At 36.0% G+C, this 24,779-nt stretch overlaps 1 protein-coding gene across 26 annotated transcripts in view; it reads right to left on the minus strand.

Annotated features, from left to right (window-relative positions):
- SGIP1 (SH3GL interacting endocytic adaptor 1) overlaps window positions 1-24,779 on the minus strand; it is a 238,033-nt gene that overhangs the window by 52,127 nt on the left and 161,127 nt on the right. For 11 of the 26 annotated variants that reach the window (XR_010139702.1, XR_010139638.1, XM_054547439.2 and 8 more), the window contains one exon: window positions 23,590-23,655. The exons of 9 other annotated variants lie outside the window; for them this stretch is intronic. Coding sequence is in view for 15 of the 17 variants with exons in the window: in XM_054547439.2 (XP_054403414.1) it covers window positions 23,590-23,655 (66 nt within the window). In the remaining 2 variants the exon portion in view is untranslated. 26 annotated transcript variants of the gene reach the window in all.

The raw sequence follows: 24,779 nt of genomic DNA on the forward strand, positions 1-24,779 counted from the left end.
TCTTGGCTTTCAATATCTTGGACTTGGCAATTGACAATTAATTTAACAAACAGTTATCTAATATCTAATATCTACTATGTATCAGGTATTATGGTAGGTGCTGGGGATTCAAAAACACATGGCCGTTGCCCTCAATGAGTTACCATCAGCAGCAGCATTCTGATCATCAACATCATCAACATTCACTAATCTTAATGACCTCCATTAACATTATTTGTTGCACACTTACTAAGTGCTTTATATATATTGCCGGTGTAAATGTATGAAGTAAGTATTGTCTTCATTTTACAGTTTGATGGAACCAAGGCTCAAAGAGTTTACACAACTTGTTCAGTCCTGCACAGCTGGTATGCATAAAGTTTAAGATCGGCACTGGGGTATGTATGAGTTCAAAGCTTAGACTCTGAGGACGTTATTAGTTTGCCTTGTTAGTAGGCAATTATAGTACCAAGTGGGCACTTACAGTGCCACTGGGTGAGTCTGAAGTTGGAATGTGCATGGCTAAGTCTTTGCTGCCCACAGAGCCCTAAATTTTAAAAGGAAGGAACAATGGCATTAGCTTCTTTAATGAGACCTTGACAGTCCCTAAAACCCAGCCTGGATGATATTGGCCTTTCACTAAATACATGTTGAATTATCCACGGTTGGGTCTCAGAAAAGTAAGGTTTATGCACATTTATAAACCGTAAAGGCACAATAAACACAGGCCATTATTTTGTAATGGTGTTGTTCAGTTTATTTCATCACTCATTAATTCAAATGTTTATTGAGCAGCTACCAGTTTCTGGAGAAGAATGGCTTCTCTAACTGTTGAGGCCACAGTGGTAAGAGGGCTGGACTGTTGCCACTCTATCAGGGTCATTGCCACTATGTGATTGAAACTTGGTGTTTGGTGAGGAGGATAGATAAATCTACAATCAAATGGAGTGATTTGATAAATTCTTTAAAAGAATGAGCAAAGCTCTATGAAAGCACTTAATGATGCTTATATAGATCAGGGAAGGTTTCATTAAGATGATATTGGAGCTGAGGTCTGAGGATGAAGATAGTCTTACAAAGGGTAGAAGGAAGGAGGTCCACCTTGTATGTATGTGTGGAACTGAGCAGACACATTTTAAGAAACCACAGGAAGTGTGGTATTTGTGTGTGTATGTGAGTGTGGTGGGTATTTAAGGGTGACATGTGGAAGCAAATGAGGCTTGGGGAGTTAGCAATTAGGTCATGAAGAGTTTTATATAAATATTTAGGAAAATTTGTCTTTATAGTCTAAAATCATAATTCCTTTTTGATAATCTAATACAAATCTAAGAATACTTTTCAGAGCAAAGCACACATATATACATCATTTTTATTATTTAAAGTAGAATTATAAATTTCCTGAGGTTCTTGGGGTCCTGGAACTGGGGTTAGAACACCCTGAATGGAAGATGGGAGGCTTCTGAAGTATTTGAAACAATGGACTTGAGTTTAGAGCATGCTAGCTATGTAAATGTATGAAGTAAGTATTGTCTTCATTTTACAGTTTGATAGAAACAAGGCTCAAAGTGTGGTGCATCATTTAGTGAAGGAGAGAATAATGTAGGTGAGGAGATTTCTTAGGAAAAAAGATAAAAATGATGAGAAAAGCAGATATTAGTATATAAAGGGAATGTCATCATCATAATATTTTTCAATTCTGCAAAGCATTTAATAGTCTTCTATGATAGTCTTGTGAATAAAATCGTAAAAGTTGTGTGGATCATAGTCTTGCCAAGTGAATTGACAATTAGATAAATCACAACATCCAATGAGCATGAATCAGTAGCTATACATCCATTGCGAGGGAACTCTCTAGTGGATTATCTCAGAGATCGGTCCCTAGTCTGGCCTCTTTGGTGGCTTGGATGAAACTGAATAAAGTGCTCAGAAATGGCACACTGTAGTGGCTAAGAGCATGGGATTTAGCATCAGACATACCTGGGATTGAGTCCTGTCTCTGACACTTGTTATCTAAATGATCTTTGGCAGGGATGATGTCATGATACCCATTTTGTAGGCCTGTTCTGAGGATAAAATGAGGCAAAGCATTTAGCACCGCGCTTGAACCATAGTAAGCACTCAGTAATGATTAGCTACTTTTATGATGATCATCATGGCAGATTCATTAAAAGTGCTAAAAATTTTCTTATATTTTTGAGGTACTGAACTGGAACTTATAAGAAAAATATCAGCAGAAACAAGTGTAAAATTCTTATATATCAAGGTTTAAAATTAATGAAACAATTGTGGTTTGGTGAAAACTTGCTTGGTAGAAGAATATGTGAAGAAAAGCACCTGGAGGTTTTAGTTGATCATCAATTTTCTATTGTTGAGTTCCAAACATCTTGCCTAGCTTGGGCTATATCAAAGGATGAGTAAGAGACACATCACTAGAAATGATGGTTGTAGTGCTTTTTGTTTGCTTGTGTGCTTTGTTTTAAAGCTCACAGATGGCAATTGGAACACACATCCACAAGTCAAAGACCACACTGTTCATGTAATGATACACAAGGCCATCTGTGGCATGATCAAGACCCATTTCTCCTTACCCACCTCCCCCCACGCCCCCCAACAACAACACATTCTCTAGCTATGTTAACTTCTGGGCACTATAGTCCTTATTGTAGAACTGATCAATGATGCCAGGGAAGCAGAAACACAGAAAACAACAAACATTTAAAGAACTTTCTTATCTTTAAGGATCCAAAATTTACAACCCTAATTTCTTCACATCCCTATACATTGCAGTTGGTACGCCATTTTGTGTTTCACTTTTTCCCACTTACAATATTCCTTATTGCTATTTGGTCTACATATCATTTTCCACAACTATTTGTTATTCTACAAACATTATCCAAAGATTGAACCACTTCTAGATAGCAATCTAAATCCATCTTTGTTTAAACTGGTATTGTGTTCCTTTTTTAATTTCCTTAACATGTAATTTATTCCTGCAAAGTAGAATGACCAAATCAAAAGGCAGATCAATGTTTAATTGACAAGAATACCAGGTATTTTGCATAAAGATTATACTCAATAAAAATGATATGAGTAATAAATGAATGCTTTCATCCCCCCATAGCACCTCAGAGAGTTTTTGTTTAGTAGCATTATTGGAAAACAGGGCTAAAACCAGAAAAGTGTCCAAGATAATGAGAAATTCAAGCCTTATGACCTAAGAAGACTAAGAGGGGCCTGGAAACTATTCTCTAATAACTGAAATAATATTAACAGACAGCGGCTCTGGAGACCAGAGTTCAAGGCTATAGATCTGCAAGTTAAGAGCTCTGTGGCCTTGGGGAAATCTCTTAACCTTAGGTGTTAAGGTTCTCTCAATCATGAAATGAAGGCAATAGACTGCATAGTGTCTGTGTTTTAAGATTCTATGATTTTAAGTTGTCTATAGGCATTTAGAATTTTTACAGTAAGAACAACTTTCTAACAGAAAAATAAACTGCCCTGAAAACAGCAAAACCTCACTGGAGATTTGGGTGGCTCTGTCATATGTACTGAGACACTACCATGTACAAGATAGTGGTGAGGACACAAATATGTAGTCTTTCAGGAAAAAAGACATAAACATATGGAAAACTAAATAACAATAATGTATGCAAAGAAGAGATTAGGTAAGACAATAGTTCAGGTGACATCACTATGGGATTATTTCACTGCAAGATTAATTACCAAATGAGTGGTATAGCAGATGCTATTTGTTGATTTAATAAAGGAAATCTGGACTCGAGTCATATAGACTTGGGTGTGAATCCTGGCTCTTTGGCTTACCATCTGTATGTCGAGGGACAATGTATTTAAATCTCTCTGTAATCAGTTTCCTCATCTTAAAATGGTATAAAGATAGTATCAATGTTAAAAGCTCATGGTGAACATCAAATAGGATAACATTTGTGAAGTACTTAACATGGTATATACTTGAAAACATATAACTAATATTATTGTTTTTGTTGCTGTCATTTTTGTCAGGGTGAGCTTTACTGAGGTTGTTGAATTAGAGTTGGTTCTTTGAAGTTGAGTAGGTTTTTAGGCAGAAACAAATGGAGATACAAAACAAATAGAATTCTTCACTGAACGTGGAGTTAGCATAGAATTCTTTCAGCTTCCTTCCATCACTAAAATTCTATCATATAATCTGCGCGTGTGTGCCAAATTTTTCACATATCACATAGGTGGCTATTATATTGATTTCAGTGGCTTGATAATAATACTTGTGTCAATAGGAGATAAAGTTGGTTGAATGCAGGTTTATTTTATTCAAATAAACAAATTGATTATTTGAATAATCATAATTAATTTATTAAAATGTGAGTTCCTGTAATAATTAGACATTGTGCTAGGTGCCGAGGGATACACAGAAATGTATGAGACATATCCTTCCCTCTATGGAGTTTATTGTATAAAAGGGGATTATAATATTAACTACAAATGAAACACTATATGAAGTTAGAGAACAGTTTAATATTGTAATTGTTACATTATTGTTGTTAATAATAATTTACAAAGAATTCAATTGGAGGCAGTATTTATTGACATGGCTTTTATGTCTGTCCTTCAATAACATCAAAAATCAAACACTAATGTGACTTTATGTTCTTGTACACTGGAGTGTACACAGGTTAGGTATAATTATCTCTAGTGCAAAGTAACCCTGCTGGTAAGTGGTGAAGCTGAAATTCAGTCCTAGGTTTTCTGGCTCTCTTAATGGTAATTGTAGCAGCAATGAAAATTTCTATCTCTTACTGCATACCAACCACTGTTCAAAGGACTTTACTTATATTAATTATTAATCCTGGTAATAAGGTAAGTTTATGAGTGCTATAAGGTAAGTAGCATTCTTGCCCTTGTTTAACAGATGAGAAAATGGAGGTTTCAAGAAATTCAATAGCCTTGCCATCGTCACCTGGCAAGTAAACAATCAAAACTGCATCACAGAACTGTGATGCAAACCAAGCACTGCCTGACTCTGGATGCCGCCCTCCTCCCTACCTTGCTCAAGGAGCATAGAAGTCAGGAGAGAGTTATCTTAGGAACCTGATAACGTGTTTGTGATACCCCCTAGAAGGATGAGTTGCTGCCATTAGTCTGTGGACCTCCGACAAAAAAGCATCTCCAGAGTACTGGGAAGCAATTGACATGCACACTTTGAGGGGGTTCTGAGGAATGGAAGAGGGCACAGACAGCCACCAGTGTGTGACTGTGTGTTTTCTGAAAGGTGGTTTTCTGTGACTGTCATTACCAAGCAAGGTCACACAGATGTACACATGTAGACAGCCTGAGACTAAACATAATTTAAATTCTTAACAGCAGTATGACATCTGACATCTCTAAAAGATGAGGTCCTTAATTTATGAAAGCATTTCATGGGGAGACAAATGAAAAATGAACGTGGGGAAGGAGAACAGACTGTATATGTAAGTGTTTAAAGAAGAGAAAGAGACTTTTTAGAAGAGAAAGAAAAAATTATAAAAAAAAGAAAGAGAAAAAAAGCAAAATGCACAGGTGCAGAAATTGAATACGAGTATAAGAAGGTTTCCTTTATAAATAAAGGAGTGTTTACCTCCTGAGTTTAATCAAGTTGCCTCCTATGCACTTCCGCCAATCATGTGCAGTGAGCAAGCCTGCGTTCAGGCAGGCCAGTCTCCCCTTCCTGTGCACTTTCTCCATTTTCCATATAATCTCTTCCACTCTGCAATGTTGAAGTTTAGCACTTTCTGTCATCAAAGCCAGCTCATGAAGACAATGTATTTTCAGTTGTTTTACATTTAATATGAATTTATGTCAAACTAGTGGCTACCTCAGGGGTGTTGTGGCATTTGTCACAAAATTAACAATAAATGGTAATATCTATTATGTAATGTGTTCAAATTCTGTGCAATGATTCACATGTGTTATCTCCCTTAATTTGCACCACCATCTCACCAAGTAGGTGCTATTTTAAACATCTCTTTCTTACAGATGGGGAAAGCTAGAGTGCTTAAGTAACCTGCTCAAATTCAGATAACAAATGCCTGCAATAAGGAGTCTAGGATGGTGTCAGAGGGTGTGGGCTTCAGTCTTGACTGTGCTTCTTCAATATTTGACCTGAGCTGGTCAATGATTCTAGCTTCACCTCTGTTAAATTAGGACAATAATACCAGTGCTCCCAATCTTATCCAAGGAAGGAGCTGCACCACTAATGCCAGATGCCATAAGAGCTGCATATTTTACCTCCTGTTCATCTGAGGTTGGAAACAGTCACCCGGAAAACACAATCTGAAGCATGGGCAGCAGGAGAGAGTGGTCTGATTTGTTTAAAGACTGTCCCCATTTTGCAGGCTATCAGGCCAAACAACTGCCCACCCTACCAGATCTGCTGCAGGCAGGGGGCAAATGACCCTTATGCCCAGGGATGACAATGCAGGGATATAACCAACAGATGGAGACATCAGAAAGCCTCAGAGTGCATAGAAGACAGACGATGCTCCAGAAGATGTATGAAGCAGCAAAGAGTGAAAATTAGACTAGCTTTTTCTTTAAAAGCTGATTATATTAGTTAGAATTAGGAAAAGATAAATGAGACCTAATTCTACAATAATTTATAGAATATGTTATACATAATGCAGTGACAAAGGGAAAGAATGTTGGAAAGAGATTGAATTAATTTTGAATCTGGGTTTTACCCTTACTCTGCAACCCTGAAAAATTACCTGACCTCTCTGAGTTTCAGCTTCATCATATTGTAAAATGAAGACAGTACCTTTTACAGACATTGGGAGGATTAAATATGATGATATAGGATGTTCTATGTTCTTGTTATTTGAGGATAGTCAATAACAGAGAAATCATTTAACAAGGTACTTAAAATGGATACTAAAATTTCGTAGTACGTAATGATGGAAAGGTTTGATTAAGATTCTAAGCTGTCATAAACTAAAGTTGTGAAACGATCTTTTATTAACAAAGTTTAAGCTACATTAATAATTGAGTTCTTAGAATGAATAAAAATAATTTGTGTTGATATTTTTGGGAAGGGTATATTTTTCTGATAAAATTATATTAATAGCTTTACACACCACCCAAGATTTAGGTTTGCCTTTGATTCAGGATCATAAATGCAGCCATTATTGCAGAATTAATTGAGAGTTTTATACATTATTCTAAGGGTCTCTCAGTTTCTTGTCTTTCTTTTGAAGTGGCTCTGATGTAAGCTTATGTTTTTCCCTCTTCTTTAGTAATTAATAATTTTAATTTCTGTTAAATTCTAAACCGACAATGACTTTAGGTGTGATGAAAAGCTTTACATCATCAGTTTCACTGACTTCATGGAATCCTATATCCTTCCTAAGACTGGCAATTTCACTTGCAATAAATATGCACTGTATTTGCATGGTATATCCATTGTTTATATGATCAGATGTTTATGGGAAAATTTATTGGGTTCTGCATTCGTGTAATGGGTGGGGATGGACACTAGTGTTAATTAGGGAAAAAGTGTATCAGAATGAGGACTAAGGTTATAAGTAAATACTTTCATGTTGCTGTGGTCTTTGCTTGTCTTCAGAATCCAGTAACTGCAAGGTGACCAATAGTGAACACTGGGACAAAGAGTTTGAGTTTATGTAAATTACAGTACCTGACACACAGCAAAAACTCGATAACTTGGCAGCCATTATCATTAGCAGTGAAGAAGAATTTGCCTTACAGTCATGACATGTTACATACTGTTTCAGGCTCTCCTCAGCACCAGATGCATTTAGTAAATGAGGAAAGAATAAAAAGAAAAGTAGAAATTCTTTCTATATAGTTCAGTAGAAAGAACTGTATCAGGAGAGCTTAACTTGAAAAGGTAAGTATGCTCCTGTGACATTGTGAATCTTAGCTGAAGCGATGATTAATAAAGTTACTTTTTTATGATAGCAAAAACTTTTCAAAAATGTTTAGGATAGGTTTGGGAGAAAAGAAGTCAAAATAAAGTTACTACATATAAATTTTTAATTTTTTCCCTTTTCTCTAAATCTTGGAATATTATGATCGTAGTTGGCTTAGATTATATAAAATATTATATAAAATATATCTTATATGTGTGTAAATTGTGTGTGCTCATGCTGCATATAATATAAAAATCTATCTGTATATAATGTTTTCTTGAGTGTTTTGATAGTCTGATACTATCACCTAATCTAATTAATAATAATGCTACGATGAGAACTAAAAGAACATATACTTTCTGAATTCTGGGGACTGTGCTAAATGTTCCACACGCATTACCTTATTAAATGCTTGCACTTTTAAGAAAGATGTATTGTTATCCCCATTTTACAGCTGACAAACTGAAGCTTAAAAAAGTCAAGAAGCTTCTGTAAGTGCTGCCTTGGCTTCTCCTGTCCTGAGGTAAGTAGCACCAATTGACCTGCTAAGTGAGAATACAGAGGAAAAAGGGCAAACCTCAAAAGGGGAGGAACAATATTATTGAGTACTTGCTATGAGCTAGATACTGTCTTTTATGCTTTACACATAGTGCATCATTTAATTATGACTACAACCACATGTCCAGATAGGCATTACTACATATTATAGATCAAGAAACTGAGTCTGAGAGGAGAGAACCATTTACCCATGTTTCTGCAGCCAGTAAATGGTGGAGTCAGAATCAAATCTAGATTCACTTGACTCCACACTTTTCCATATAAGAGCCCCATAGGCCTCTTCCTCACCCATGGTAGCACTGGGTGAGTTATCCTTGCTACATGCTTTTCAGAGTGCTACATGTTCTCCTTCATGAAAATGAGGAAAGTGTACTTAGGAAAGTCAGTTCTCCAATGAGAACACATGGACACAGGCAGGGGAACATCACACACTGGGGCCTGTCGGGAGTGGGGGTCTGGGGGAGGGATAACATTAGGAAAAATACCTAATGTAGATGATGGATTGATGGGTACAGCAAACCACCATGGCACATGTATACCTTTGTAACAAACATGCACGTTCTGCGCATGTATCCCAGAACTTAAAGTATAACAGTAAAGAAAACAAAACAAACAAAAACAAACAGAAAAAAAAATTCGAATGATGGATAAACATGCATGGATGCCCAAAATAAATAAATAAATAAATAAATAAATAAATAAGAAAGTCAGTTCTCATAGAGTAGAACTAAGAGTACTGGATTTCTGAGTATGTAAATAGGATTAGTGTTATTTCCAGTCTTCCTCTTCATAAGTCTCTGCTCACTTGCCCTGGTTATATACGTATTTCATGTGCATATATATTTTTTTGCTTTTCAAATTCTGCTCAGTCCAGGAACATACAATCAATTGACATTTTTCTCCATGTTTTGTAGAGAATTTTTCTTCAACCTGGGTCTTTGCCTAGAGCACCTAAACTGTCATCCAAAATTAATGCCGAATTGAATTAACTTCCTAAAATGTTTGACTCAGAAAATCAGAATATTATACTTTCTTTTTATTATCCAAGTCAGAACAAGTGTATTCAACAAAAATACTATTGTTAAATATGAACATAAGACAGAAGACAAAGCCATAATAAAAATGAAAGAAAAGTGAATGTACACTTGCTGAAATTGATTTCCTCAGCCTAAAAACTTAGGATTTTCTTTGTCTTAGTATGAAGACTCATACAGCCAAGTTTTAAACACTTTCACGTAGACAGTGGTGAGAGTTTGATCAAGCATCGGAAAGAGCCAGCTGTAGCATGGTACTATGAAGAATATGAATAAATATATCAAAAGCTAATTTATGTAAAGCACTTGTATACGATGGCCACTGTGCTGAACACATTACATGCCTCATGTCTTCTAATCTCAAAACATCTCTTTGCGGTACACTCTTTTAAATTAAACCTTAGTGAAATTAAATAACTTGCTCAAGGTAATTTGCTCTATAGCAAGTAGGGGAGCTGGGACTGAAAACCAGGTCTAACTTCCATTGTATTCTTAAACCCTACCCTGTGTTAAAGATGTTCGCCCCTACATCCTAGGAAGTTGTGATCCGAGATCTAGCTGCAGGCATGGCATGCATTCTCAAAGCAGAAGTATCACCCCAAAGGGGGTAAAAATTGGTTCTTTGGGGAAGGTGAAAGAAATCTTACTTGTTAAATATATAAAGCACACAAATATACATATGGCACATGACCAGATGTACAGTATATCTATGATATTAGAATTCCACTTGGGGAGCAATTAGGGAAAAACAAGGTCTTAATAGAGGCTCTCTGGGCAAGGAAAGAGGGATAATGAAAAAAAAGTTTGAGAAGCACTAATCTACAGGCTTAAAAGGGCAAAAGATGTGAATGCCCCTGGACAACTCATCAACTCTCTTGGAAAATTAACAGTCATCTACCAGACTACGCAACTGCTGGTGGGAGAAACTGTCACATTCTTTGGAATCTAAGATACAGAATTTTGAAAGATGAAACAAGTAAGTTATGACTGACATGCATCCTAAAGGAACACTCAGGTGCTAAAACTGTATCTGTCAAAAATTTCTTGTTGACTTTCTAGGAAATTATTTACTTTGCAACAATTTATAAGTAAATCCTGGAAAGCTAATGCAGATAAAATTCTGGAATTTTTGATGTGTCACAAAATTAAACTATCAATGCAATGAGTATAAAGAGGTCAAGGTTATCAACATGTGGCATAGAAAAATCATCATGCCACTATGATATTAATTGTAACTGCTGATGGCCAGAAGTGATTCAGATGTGTCTGCAGATTCTGAATATGAAATAGATTTGGGCTCAGTTTCTGATGGTTATACTGAAGACAGTGGCCAGCACTTTGTCTATTATTATTGGTTAGAAAAAAAAAGCTTTTCTACACTGACAAAGTTTATTTTGTGCCCAAAAAGTTGTGAAAACAATGGAGCATATATCCCAATGTATGGCTTCTTGGGATCAAGTAAATGCAGCACACATATTTGTGTGTGTATGTGTGTCAGTGTGTGTGTATGTAGATACACGCAGAGAGGGTTTCATCAAGAATTTTCACCAAAACATCAAAAATGTTATTTCTACTACTCTCTGAATAGTGTGATTTTGGGATGATATTTACTCTTTTATTTATACTTTCCCATATTTGAATTTTTAAAAGTAATAATATGCTTAAATTAATGTCATGATCACAATAAAGCCAACTGTGAGCTATTTCTAAATACTTTGAAGTGTCAAGGGGAATATTAGCATATGTTAAAATAAAAGGATGCATAATTATATACTGTGTGATAATATAAACTATACATGCACACACGCAGACTCACATTCACATGCAAAATCTCAGAACTGAAAAACATCAAAATGATAATAGTAGTCATCTACAGCTATTTGATTATAGATCTTTTTAAAAATACCTTTCTGTTTTTCCAAGTTTTCTGTAATGTGTATGTGTTACTTTGATATTGAGGAAAAAATATAAGTACATATTGATAATTACTTTGGAATTTTAAATATTGAGATTTCTACATTTTTCCTTTATTTCTTTTTTCTTTTGTCATCTTTACATTATTTATTAAAGAGAAAAGATAATATTTAGATTAAAATATCAACTGTTATAAATATTTATTATATTTATTAAAATATTTATAATATTTTATATTATATATAAATACGTATCTCTATATAAATTATATGATATATATTTATTTTATATATAACTTTTTTATATAAATATGTAAATATATTTTATAGTATAAATATTTATTTATAATATTTTACATATTATATAATATATAGTTCATATTTTATGTATAATATAAAATATATACAAAATTAAAAATATTTGATTAAAATGTGAGATAAAGGTAATAAAGATGAGTGACCAAATTGAAATAAATGGTTTGATAGCAAGAAGCAAATTATAACAAAAAAAGTTTCAGATTATACCAAAAACAATAATTCATTAAAAAGAAGAAATAAATTGTGAACCAAAGTAATGCAGAAGTCTTTTTGTTTTGTTTTGTTTTTGTTTTAATATAACTGGAATTCAGAAACATTTTGTTTTTTATTTATTTTTAAATTTTACTTTAAGTTCCGGGATACATGTACAGAATGTGTAGGTTTGTTACATACGCATACATGTGCCATGGTGGTTTGCTGCACCCATCAACCTGTCATCCAGTTTTTAAGCCCCACATGCATTAGGTATTTGTCCTAATGCTCTCCCTCTCCTTGCCTCCCAACTCCCAACAGGCCCCAGTGTGTGTTGTTCCCCTCCCTGTGTCCATGTGTTCTCATTGTTCAACTCCCACTTATGAGTGAGAACTTTCTTTTATTTCTTGAATGGTTCCTTGCAGTTACAAATTGGATGCTGGTAATTTTGAGCACTACTGAAAGTTATCCCCGCAATGGGACTGATAAATATGATTGGAGAAGCAGGAAGAATGCAGTCTGCCATTGTTTGACTGCCTGAAAGCCTGCTATTTGAGCTGCTAGTTTCATAGCAAATGGGCTGTGTGTAAAGTCCAAAAAAAGGCAAAAACCTAAGGAAAGGAGTAACCGACATTAAATAACTCATACTTCCTCTCCCTAGATTCATTTGCCACAGTGATGATTGCAACTTTTCCGAAACATCCTTGAACAATTAATATTACCCTTGGGATACGTCTCCAGAAAAACCTCTCATGTTTTCTCAGGGCATATTTCAGTTCTCTGAATCAGATCTTAAGGGAAGTCATGCTGTTATTACTCTGAATAGAAGACTAAGAAACACAGTTGTAAACAGCACATGCTGCCTGTGTGAATGTGCGTCAGCAAGAAAAGAAGCCCCAAGGCCGTATTTACTTGTGTCCTGGTGACTTGGTACGCAGAGTCAGCAGAAGAGAAGACAAAGTCCATGAAATTTTTTTGTCTGCTGACAGTCCTCGCTGTAGCAGAAATGATTACACACACAGTGCAAAATAGTTGAAGACATAAAAAGTTAAAATCTTAAGGACAGTGACTTCTGTTAATGCCTTATGTTAATGTCTCTCAGCCAATCTTTGATTTAATAAATGAAGCAATTAATATAAAATTCTTAGCACATGCCTAGCACATATTAAATATTCATTAATACTAATTATTATCTTAGGAAATGATTACTTTTGAATAGTACTTTATAGTTTGCAAAAGCCTTTCCCAAGTAATTGTCTAAAATTTGTTTGGAGTATATGTGGTGCTGATGAAATATATCCACAGCAGACACATTAAAAGGCTTATAAGTGGGAGATTCTCCTGAGTCTTAATAAAATCTCTTTGAATCACTAGTACACTTTCTTCATTCATTTATGTCAGAGGTTAATAAGAAGAGTATTTTGAAATAGGGTAGGCAGCGAAAGTCTGTGGACAGCCCTTCTCAAAAGATATAATAGAAACGAACGCTATAGAGGTCATCGGCCAGCGATTGCATGTTGAAGGCTCAGAACCATCTAAAGATGAAGCAGTTCCCCCCTGGAATTCTCAGCTTCTCCATTCTTTTCTCAGGAGGTTTGAAATTATTTGTCAAATCGGCAGAAATGCTATGATTTACAAATCCTTTAATGAAAGAGAGGATAAAAGATTTTCTGCCACATCTCCCATCAGTGTTAACACAGAACTCCCAGGAGTACACTGGCAGGCAGACCATTAGTCTCAACAAGTCAGCTTTAATAATGGGCTCTAGTGGAGGCAAAGGGTGTACAGCAACGCAGTGGCATGATGCTTCCAAATCATTGTCTTGCTCCATACCAGCAGAGAAAACACTGCTTATCATCCCTGCTGACAAGGAAGGGAGACCATGTAGCAACTTACAGCAGAATCAAACTGTCAGATTTTTATGTGGAAGAAGACAACAATGCCACAACTGAAACTTCTCCAAAGCAGGCAAGAACTAAGTAAAACACAGCCATGTTACAAGCAGAGGATGCATGAAGTTGGACAACAGTTGCTTATATTTGAGTGCTTTGCATGCACTGTACCCAGTGTTTGACTTTAATCTTGACCACAACCCTATGAAAGAGGTGCCATTGTTATTCCAATTTTCAGAGGAGGAAACTAAGCCTTAGAGAGGTTAGGTAACCTGCCTAAAGTCACACATTGTGCTGAGGTTATAACTAAGATCTAGAAGGCTTATTCCAGAGCTCATGCATAAACGCATATACACACACACACACACACGTACACACACACAGAGTTCTTTTTCTCTTTATATATGTGATATGAAATATCTATGATATGCCATATATCATACATATTCCATATTTCATATATATCATATACAAAAACATATTATATATCATATATGAAAACCTATGATATATATCATACTGTAGGTTATGATCATATATAATATATATGATATATATCATATATAAAATGTGATATAGCTGATATACAATATATAATATGTATGCTATACCAGTATGTCAATATATCATACATATGATATAGAATATATGTGTGATACATATCATATCATAGATGATATATATATTCCATATCTTTTTCTCTATTATCTCTATATGTGTGTGTGTGTGTGTGTGTGTGTGCATATGTATGTATATGTGTACTGAGAGCAAATGGATATGCATTAATTGAGGAATCTTTCTAATACTAGGATAATACCAAACATACCTTAGGTTAACATTTACATATCACCTAAGATTTTCTATTAGACTCTAACATAGCAACATGTTATATTGCTTCAAAGTAGAGTCTATGTAGGTATAAATGTTGCTCCCGTTTCTTCCATCACCCTACTAGAACATTTTTGCAATTCTACCATTGCCTTTGCTACAGGATGCTTTGCATAGGAAGTGCCAAACTCTTCTATTTCTTCTATTCTTCTATTTCTTGTGAATTACTGGAAGGCAGAAGTTTTATTATTTCACCTCCATAATTCCAGCACAAGGGCTTGTAGCTAAGAAGAGCTCATGGACTAGTTGTGAAGCATTGAATGCAAAAATAAATGAGTGAATATTCTTTAACTTTTCTATTCTGTTACTCATTTCCCTGCTCTAGGGAGCTATTTAACTTATGCTTCAGGTTTTAAAATTGTCCACACATAGCAACCCTTCTTTTGGTGGGGCTCAAGACTTTCTGCTGTTCTTGTTAGCTCCCCATTTGATTACTCCAGTCAGATGAGAAGTCCTGTTCTAGAATCTACTTTTGCACCCAGGGAAGTGCAGCTGACACTCAGGGTTCCGTTCCTCTCTGGGGAGTGAAAGGCTTCAATCTTGAGCAAAGCAAACGCTGCCCAATGTTTGTCTCTTTTAAACCTATTGGATTGTGTTGATTTTCCTTTGCATGACAGACATATTCAGAAACAACTGTGTGTTTTGGACCATTATGGCCATAAGAGGAAGAAACTACATTATCAGTGAGTCTGATAGAGACACAAGAAGCTTCTAAGTATAGTCACCACCAGACACCCAAGAGGCCACTTTAGAGACCAGGAAGTTACCAGAAATGAGAAACAAATGCATCTTGGATGCAATACCTTCTTGGTCTCTTCCTTTAATTCTTCTTTAATTTGAATGCAACTTCAAAGCATGGATAATTTAAAACCTTTCATATGTATAGTACTTTATTAAACAAAAAGAATGTATCTTATCCGAATTTCCTAATTATCCTGCCAGGTGGGTATTATGCTTTCCATTTTAAAAATGATAGAACAGAGACATTAAATGCTCAAGATCACGTGGTTATTCAGTGGCACAACCAAGACTTGAGTAGCATAGTGGTTAGGAACATCAGTTTTGTGACATAATAGTAACTCCCTTTTAACGTATTTAACCATTGACTAGCTGTGTTATCAGTAACTCTCCTCTGATTTAACCACCAACTAGCTGTGTAATCTCAGAAAAGTTACCTAAGTGCTCAGAGCCTCTGTTTACTCATCTGTGAAATGTGATTAACAATAGCACCCACTTCACCCACTTCCTAGGACTGTTGCGTGAATGACATGAGCTTGTGGATGTGGAGTAACTAGCTCAGAATGTAGCCCATGTTAAGGGCTCATCAGCGATACACTGCATCAGCATTACTGGTAAAAACAGCAGCACCCCAGATATGCTGAATCCAAGCAAAATGATATTTTCACCAACTAAGTACTCCTTGCATGGTGACATGCTTGGAATAGAAGGTAACACCTGCTCTCCAGCTTTCCCATCAGTAGAATTCTAACATGAATTCTGTACATTTATGTCCTCTCTAGAAGCCTATTCCTTCCATTTTGGCCTAGACCTCAGGCCAGAAACAGGGGACACTTTGCTGGCTTTCTGTTCTATCACCAGCATGATAGTCGTACACGAATCATGAATGAGACAGGACAACTGCCTCAAAGAGCAGGAAACCAAGTATGATCAGCATGCTGGTCAATGTCAAAATTTTCAGAACCAGGCAACTAATTTATTATAAGAGGTAAAGTGTACTACTGAAATCCTCGGCAGAACTGCCTGATAGAACATTTTGCAGGTTCAGGTCCACTTTAATCTTCTTAACAGGTTGAGGCTATTAAAAAAAACTCCTTGTGACCTTCAGTTATTTTAATAGAATGAATTTTTCATTTTAGATAGACAATACCGTCCACATATAAAAACTCAGAATAGCTAAGGAGTGTGGTTTTAATATTTCTAATGAAGACAGTCTTGTAAAACTGCTTTTAATGTTTCTGTATTATTTCCCCAACCTGGTCGTACTTAATGCTGTGATTTGCAGAGTGGGTACTTAATAATTTTCCTGTTATTGATTGAAAGGGGCCTTCAGTGGGGTAAGTTCTGTTAACAAACATGTCCCACTTGAGAATAATGTGAATTTAGCATAGCCATTGCTTCCCAGAAAACTGGTCATATCTTCCAATTTTCCTTCCTTTAGTGACTCTCAAATGAATGAATTAGTATCCTTGTGGCTGCATGTGAGTAATTTGACCTGTTCATTTCTTACTTTATTGCTATGTCAGGGTAAGTAAAGTCGAATGCTCTATGACTATAATTGTGACTTGCCAATGACTAAGTAGGGGTATTTAATAACCTGCGTAAGAAGGTCAGACATTTAAAACGCCCAAGCGTTTATTTTTTTTCACAGAGATAATATAACTCCAAAGAGAAAAAATGTAGCTCTTATTATGTAAATGATTAAGGTCCTTTCAGAAACGTATTTTTCCTCTCTGGGGTCTCATCTGGATAATGAAAAGAACTTGAATATCTCCACCTGGGTTAGTGGACTGAGAACAGGAAGAATGTGAGGACAGAGGTCTCAGTGGGGTCAAAGGCTGGTTAATAGGTACAAAATTACAACTAGATAGGAGGACTAAATGTTAGTATTCTATAACACTGTATGGTAAATAGGGAAAACAATAATTTATTGTATATTTCCAAAAAGAGGATTTTGAATGTTCACAACCCCCAAAAATGATAAATATTTGAGATGATGGATATGCTAATTACTCTGATTTGATTATTATACATAGCACACATGTATTGAAATATTATCTGGTATCCTATAAATAGGAAAATTATTAGCTGTCATCTAAAAATAAAAGGGAAAAATAAGGTGTAGTATCATGAAATTAGAGAGCTGGAAGGCTAGAAGATTAGGGCAAAACCTTTGTTGCAAGGACTGAATGAGATTAGGTATGTACAGTAGGGTGAGGTGGTGGAGCACAGTGGCCTCCAGCTAGGTGGCCAGAGTTTGAATCATTACTCTGTTTTTTTTTTTGAGACGGAGTCTCACCCTGTCTACCCAGGCTGGAGTGCAGTGGCGCGATCTTGGCTCACTGCAACCTCCACCTCTCAGGTTCAAATAGTTCTCCTGCCTCAACCTCCCAAGTGGCTGGGATTATAGGCACGTGCCACCATGCCCAGCTAATTTTTGTATTTTTAGTAGAGGCGGGGTTTCGGCATGTTGGCTGTGCTGGTCTTGAACTCCTGATGGCAGGTGATACACTCGCCTCGGCCTCCCAAAGTGCTGGAATTACAGGCGTGAGCCACTGTGCTCCACCACTCTGTCTCTTTTGACTGTGTGACCCTGTGAAAGTTACTTACATTATCTGAATCTCAGTTTCTGCATCAGTGAGTTGTGCAGGTGAAATAAGATAATAGATGGAGACTGCTTTACGCACGGTAAGTACTCAGATGTTAGTTACTCATATTCATTATTATTTTTATTTTATTTTTCATTTTTCAATCTCAAATCCCCCAATTTAAAACTGCAACCCTCACTATGCTCCATTCTCCTTTCCTATTTTATTTTTCTTATAGAACTCATTACCATATTCATACTATATATATTTTACTTATTTATCTTTTTATTTTTAACTTTCCACAGTAGAACATAACCTTTGTGGGGACAGGGATTTTTTCTGTTTTGTTCACTAGTGGGGAGTGCCCAGGACATTGCTAGTACACAGTAGGCAGTCACTTAATATTTGTTGAATGAAAGAATATTGCTTCATAAAGTCCCTGGTGCACAAAAAGTGTGACAAATTCTTAATGATAAAACAGCTGAAATGAGACTTGCCAGGGGAACGACTTCCAGGGTGTGGCCAGAGGTGTGGAGTACCGAATAAAGTGGAGAGAAAGCTTCTTGGAGCAAAAATCAAGAGGCCCTGGAGGCAGCGTGTGACGCAGGTCACACACATACACTCTATGTCACAGGATGATGCTGGGGAGTGAGGTGGCACAGAGGATGACATGCAAGCTGCCAGCACCTCTGAGATAAATGCAGAGGACTGCTCTGCAGTCAACTGTTAATAGCAATAAGGAGTGGAAGAGGGTGGAATTATCAGACGGCTGCTCTCACAATCAGGAAGGCTTTGGAAGCAGCAATAGGGAGCTAAGAGAATCCAAACACTGCCTCCTAGTCCCACGATGAACAATCCACAGAAGACTGAAGAGAGGTCTCCATAGAGAGTGCTATGGAAGTGATGGCTCCTAAGAGTCAGGATTTCGTCAGGAAACAGGAGGGCAAGTTCATCTGAGAGACTGAAATGTAGAAAAGGGTACTGCTAGGGATGTGGCATTCCTGGTGGGAATGATGGGAGGAAGACCAGTAAACAGGAGCACAGAGCAGTCTAGAGATGAGAGTGTGTGAGATGTAAGAGGCTATATGAGCAGATGACAGAGCTTATATTCCCACAAGAGGCCACTTAAGTACTTAAGGTAGCAGATTTTTGTTTTTTGGTTTTTCACCACCACATACGAGATGATTTTGTAGTTAAAAAAGCTAACCAAGGAGAAGTGCAGTACATTTCTGGAAACATCTTGATGTTCAAACACTCTAGGGAATTGTTCAAATATCCAGCAGTCATATCTTCTATTTAATATTTGTCATGAAAATATCTTGCCCTCCCACCTCAGAATACTTGATAGCTTCAATAGGATACAGTCTTTGATGAATTTAAAAAGTCATCACCATTTGGGCTGGGCGTGGTGGCTCACGCCTGTAATCCCAGCACTTTGGGAGGCCGAGGCAGGCAGATCACAAGGTGAGGAGATCGAGACCTTCCTGGTTAACACGGTGAAACCCCGTCTCTACTAAAAATACAAAAAATTAGCTGGGCGTGGTGGTGGGTGCCTGTAGTCCCAGGTACTCGGGAGGCTGAGGCAGGAGAATGGCGTGAACTCGGGAGGCGGAGCTTATAGTGAGCCAAGATCGAGCCACTGCACTCCAGCCTGGGGGACAGAGCGAGACTCCGTCTCATTAAAAAAAAAAAAAAAAAAAAGGTCATCACCATTTGCAATCCTCACTGTTTTTTTCCCCAACTTAAAATACATTGAATTTTTATTATAAACTAATATTTCAGTGAAGCTGTTTCTAAAAGTAAAACATTCAGAAAAGCACTGGGACTCGAGAATTAGAACCACTAACACTTTTCTATCTCTATTATTAACTTAAATTTGGAAGTGTGAAGCACCTCATGTTATCCTCAAATAAAGTCATATGCCACTTAGTTGATTGGTTGATCAGTAGCTCAAACATTGACTGAAAATGATATCTAAAGCATTGTAAGAACAAAATGATGAATAAGACAGAATAGTGTTTTGAACACTATAAAAATACTATTTAGAAGTCAATAAATAAAAATTGAAAAGCTATTTGGAACTGATGACTATTTTGACATGGGAATCTTTCTTCTACATTCCCTGAATGAAGAATTAAAGATAATGATAATTAATATTAATAATAACAAATGCGGGTGAAACCAGAGTGCCCTACAATAATATGTTAGAAATCCTATTCAATAAAGCATGTTGAAGGAAAATGTTTTTGCAGTATAAAAATTTAGGTGGGGGCACTATTCTCAAGGTAAATTAAAATGTCACCGTTTCTATGTCATTTTATCATCACAGCAGAAAAATTAAAAAAAAAATTCTTCTAGATTTTGCTAGCTAAAAATACCCAACTCTAATGTACATACATGATGAAAACAAATCTCCATTTAAAAAATATAGCCATTTTTTGCTCAGATAGCAAGGCATCATTTTAGTTTCTTCTAAGGCTTCCCTTGAAGTGCATTTGAATATACTTGTATCTGCATAAACATTTTTTAGTGAGAGAAACAGTGACACCAACATTCGTGATATGGCTATTCACATATCCTTTCAAGAAGGCTCCTTTATACTTAAACTTGAACAAAGTCCAAGATTAAGATAATACAGTACTAGAGATTCCAATTAATTTCTATTAAAACTCTTCTTGCATGACTTCTCTTGGCCCAAATTGAGATGCTTAAGGAATTTGGGTCTCACTAATTAGAACGGCAATGTTACCAACTTTAAATACCCAGACATCTACTGACAAATATATTTTCATAAAATGCGATATGTTATTCCACACATTTATTAAATATTTATATTTGATTGATAATATGTATTTTTAAAACAAACAAACTGACAACCAAAAGTGTCTTTAGATTGGTTTCTTCAAAAAAGATCTCTCTCTGTCTCTCAAAACAGGTCCACAATAAAGCATAAACAAATAAGCTGACACATACACTAGCCAAAACAAACAACAAAAAACTGTCAGAGTTGTTTTTTTGTTGTTGAGCCCCATACAATTATTTGAGGGTTGGCAAAGTGCCTTGCTTAATTTCCTAGTTAAAAGAAGGTAAACTACATCATCTGGTGTGACCAGATGGAACCAAAGTGCCTTTAAGTATGCAGGTATTGCTTTACTTCAGGATTACCAACCTATGCAACTGCAGTTTCTTCTTTGGCAACATGCTGATTAGTAAAAAAAATACCTGGGCACTTATTAGTTTCATCTAATTGAAAGAGAAAGTTTAGGAGGTCACAAGTTGTGGACTTTGCATCTTGGTTATTACAAAATTAATGACCCAAGAAGGCTTTGACTTCATGTGCAGAAGATACATCCTCTCCTGAAGACTGCTTATTCACCTGTCTTCTGACCAGGCTAGTTCAAGAAATCAGGATGTTTGCGAAATTTGAAATCAGACCGTCTTTCCTAATACTACCCAAGCTATTTCTGGATAAGTTCTAGCTAAGAACTTCCATCTCTATGACTATCTTGCGAGCAAAATTTATTGTTAAGAGAAAAAAGCCACAACTATACAAACTATTTATGTATATCAGCCATTCTGATTTTTAAAGTTGCATTAAAACACACACTCAAGTTACGAAAATTCTATTTTGTTGCCATGAAACACAAAATCAAGTTCAATATTTAGATTCAAATCTAGAGTGGAATGTGTTTTGGCCAACTTTTGATCCTGGGATAAATGTAGCTATTTAAAATCCTAGAAAGTAGGATTTTATGTGATAAATTTTTATGTGTAAGATGGTCCATAAATTAAGTTAAATTACTTAACTTCTTCCCCCACCATTAGTTTAAATGGACCATTTAATCAAATGACTGGCATGTTAAGATGATTAAAACTTAAATATAAGACAGAAGAATGCTTACCCTTAATGCAGAATATAACAAATGATCAAACAGTAAGGTTAGATATTTGACATTATATTTATGTATATTTTCCTTAATCTTCTAAAATGGCAAGTCCAGCAATAGTTGTCCATTTTACTGCAGTCATCTCAATTGCAATTTCAGGAGACGCAGATCAAACTTACTAATAAACTCCTTTTTTTCTTTTCCCAATTTTTCTGATCTCTTATACAGCATTCCTTGTCATAAGAATGTATTTACATATTTAGATGTTACAATAATGGATGTTGCATCTAAAATATTAATTATCCCAAACAAGTTAAATGCCAATACCAACCAAAAATGTCCTTATATTTGTTGCGATGCATTTGCAAAAGAGTTAGGAAAGAGCCCTGGTTGACAGAGTTAAGTTCCTTGGCCAAAAAAGGTGTGTTTTGTTTTGTTTTATTTTCAATTGACCATAGTTAATTAAATAACCAATATTAACTGCAAATTAGCTTGAACTTTTTTTAATGTGAAAAAATTGAAGATCGTATACAAACCAAATTCATGTAATATTTCCTTTAGTGTTTAATATTTTCTAAGTAGCCATAGCATTTTCATATAGAAAGTGAGACCAGAACTTTTGAAGAGAACTGGGATTTGGAAATGCAAATGGGGAAATAAGGATGAGGAGGAGTATAAATTAGAATCTGGTATGCTATGCACTACTTACCTTCAAAAGTCAAATAAAACTTTCCTCTGTCAAACCAAACGAGGGAAGGCTGTTCATTCTCTGTATGGCCAGGAGTTGAAGCGGGATGGGAAGGGTTAAGGAAAGGGAGAGAGAAGGACACAATGTGAGTTACAGAGCAGGACATTAATCTCACTATAGGGAAGGGTAGAGGCACTACATGCCATTAGCGTGCAGGAAAAAGGGAAGGCTGGCAATCTACACCTTTTTTTTTTTTTTTTTTAGTTCAGGAAACAGAAAGCAAAAGCAAAGCTATGGAGGCCTAAAGGAATGGGCACGTGTTGGTGGTCGCTTGATACTTGGTGCTTGTGTGCATGGAGCAGAAGTCTTCCTGGCCATGCAGGGGCGTCAGCATATTTTAACTGCACTAATTTGGGCAAACTGTCATTCAGCAATTGCTGTATCCATTTCATCTTCAATGTCATCCCCTTCTATGTTTCCAAAAAGATAAACTCAGAGTTATGGATTGTAGAAAACATTAGCTTAGGTTTTAAATGACAAAGCATTGCATATCAATATAAATTTCAGGGAAGATGTCACATATCTTCCATCCCCTCCCCTGGAATCACCTTAGGCATCCAGACACAAAACACCCTTTACCTATGTACCAAAGAGAAAACAAGATTACTAATGATGCTCTATTATTTTTTAAATTAAAAAGCAGTGACCAGACATGTAATTCTGAGCAGTTAAATTATTCTTTCCTTTGTAAATTCACAAAGCAATAGCATCTCACCTTTTTTGAACCTCTTCACTGAGAAACTGTCATGCAACCTGCTGTTTTTGAATATAGTCACTTAAAAACTTTCAGTGGCATGAGTTCCACGATGAACAGTAAATATACAGGGTGCATCTGAGAGGCACTGGACACTCATGAAGTGAGGGCATGTCCATGAAGTTTATAGCATTCAGATGGATAATGGCTTGGATTTTTGGAATCTAGGTCTCTAGAGATCACTTGGCTAGCACCATACCTGCAGGCGTTTCACAGCGCCTTTCAAACGAGGGCAGTTTGTCATAAAAAACATCATCTTCTGACACTACGAACCAAAGAAACATAAACGAATGGAAAATAAAAACACAAATACAAATCCCAAATGAAATCAAGAAGCCCACTTTACTGATTGAAACACAGGAATGATTTTAATGGAAAAAGGAAACAAAACTGAAAACACTGGAATTATGATTACGATATAAAAAAGTGTTTTCTTGTTTTGTGATGATTCTATGAGAGAAAATTAAAATGTTTAAAAAAAGCCAGGGTTTAGCATCTGTGAATTTGTCTGAAGTCAGCTCCAGGGAAGAAGTCACGCCCCACCTTCTCTGGGAGTTGCTACAGGAACTGTCACTAATAATTGACTTATGCAAGTGTATTTCACTCCAACACAATTCTCAAGTGGTCAGACATATGTCCATCAACAAGAATCTCCTCACAGAGCACTGACAGCTCAATAGGATCACTCAGCATGCACCTTCCTCCCATGGGGAAAGTAGATGCTTTTAACATGGCCATAAAAAAGCAACAGTATAAATCCAAGGTCCCTGTATGAACTATCCCATTTCAGCCTCATCAATATCCAAATTCAATTTGCCTTGCACCTGCCTTTGATAGTTATGGACTGTTAATTTTGAACAGCGTTATCATAATTTCATCTTTGTCTATGGTATCCAGCTGTGTCTGAATGTCTTTGTAAATTGGTCACAACATCATGAATTGGTGCTCTGGACTTTAACCAATTCAGCTCTTTATAAGGTCTCTCTTCTCAGCAACTAACAAATGCAAGTAATTGGGATTTTTGACTCTATGTGATTTTAAAAAAGTACTCAATGCCACAGGTCTTATGCATACTATTACAACTTTAACAGAAAATTGAATAAAATCTGTACAAAGACCAGTAAGAAAGAAAAATGCAAAGAAGGAAATGGATGAGGGTAGAAAAAATATTCCACAAATAATAATGTTCCTCAGAAAATATTCTATTAGCTTTTGACTCCATATTTACAATTTAATGATAATATTCCTCATTATCTCTATTGTTATCTCTGTATCTTGAAATGTCAAGGTGCTTGTTTCTTAGTATAACTTTAAGCAATTTCCCTATCCTCATAATATTGATAGGATTTTCCCCGAAATCATATAGTAGAGGTTTTACTAGTGAGCTTT

This window comes from Pongo abelii, chromosome 1 (genome assembly GCF_028885655.2).
Source record: "Pongo abelii isolate AG06213 chromosome 1, NHGRI_mPonAbe1-v2.0_pri, whole genome shotgun sequence".
Classification (NCBI taxonomy): domain Eukaryota; kingdom Metazoa; phylum Chordata; class Mammalia; order Primates; family Hominidae; genus Pongo; species Pongo abelii.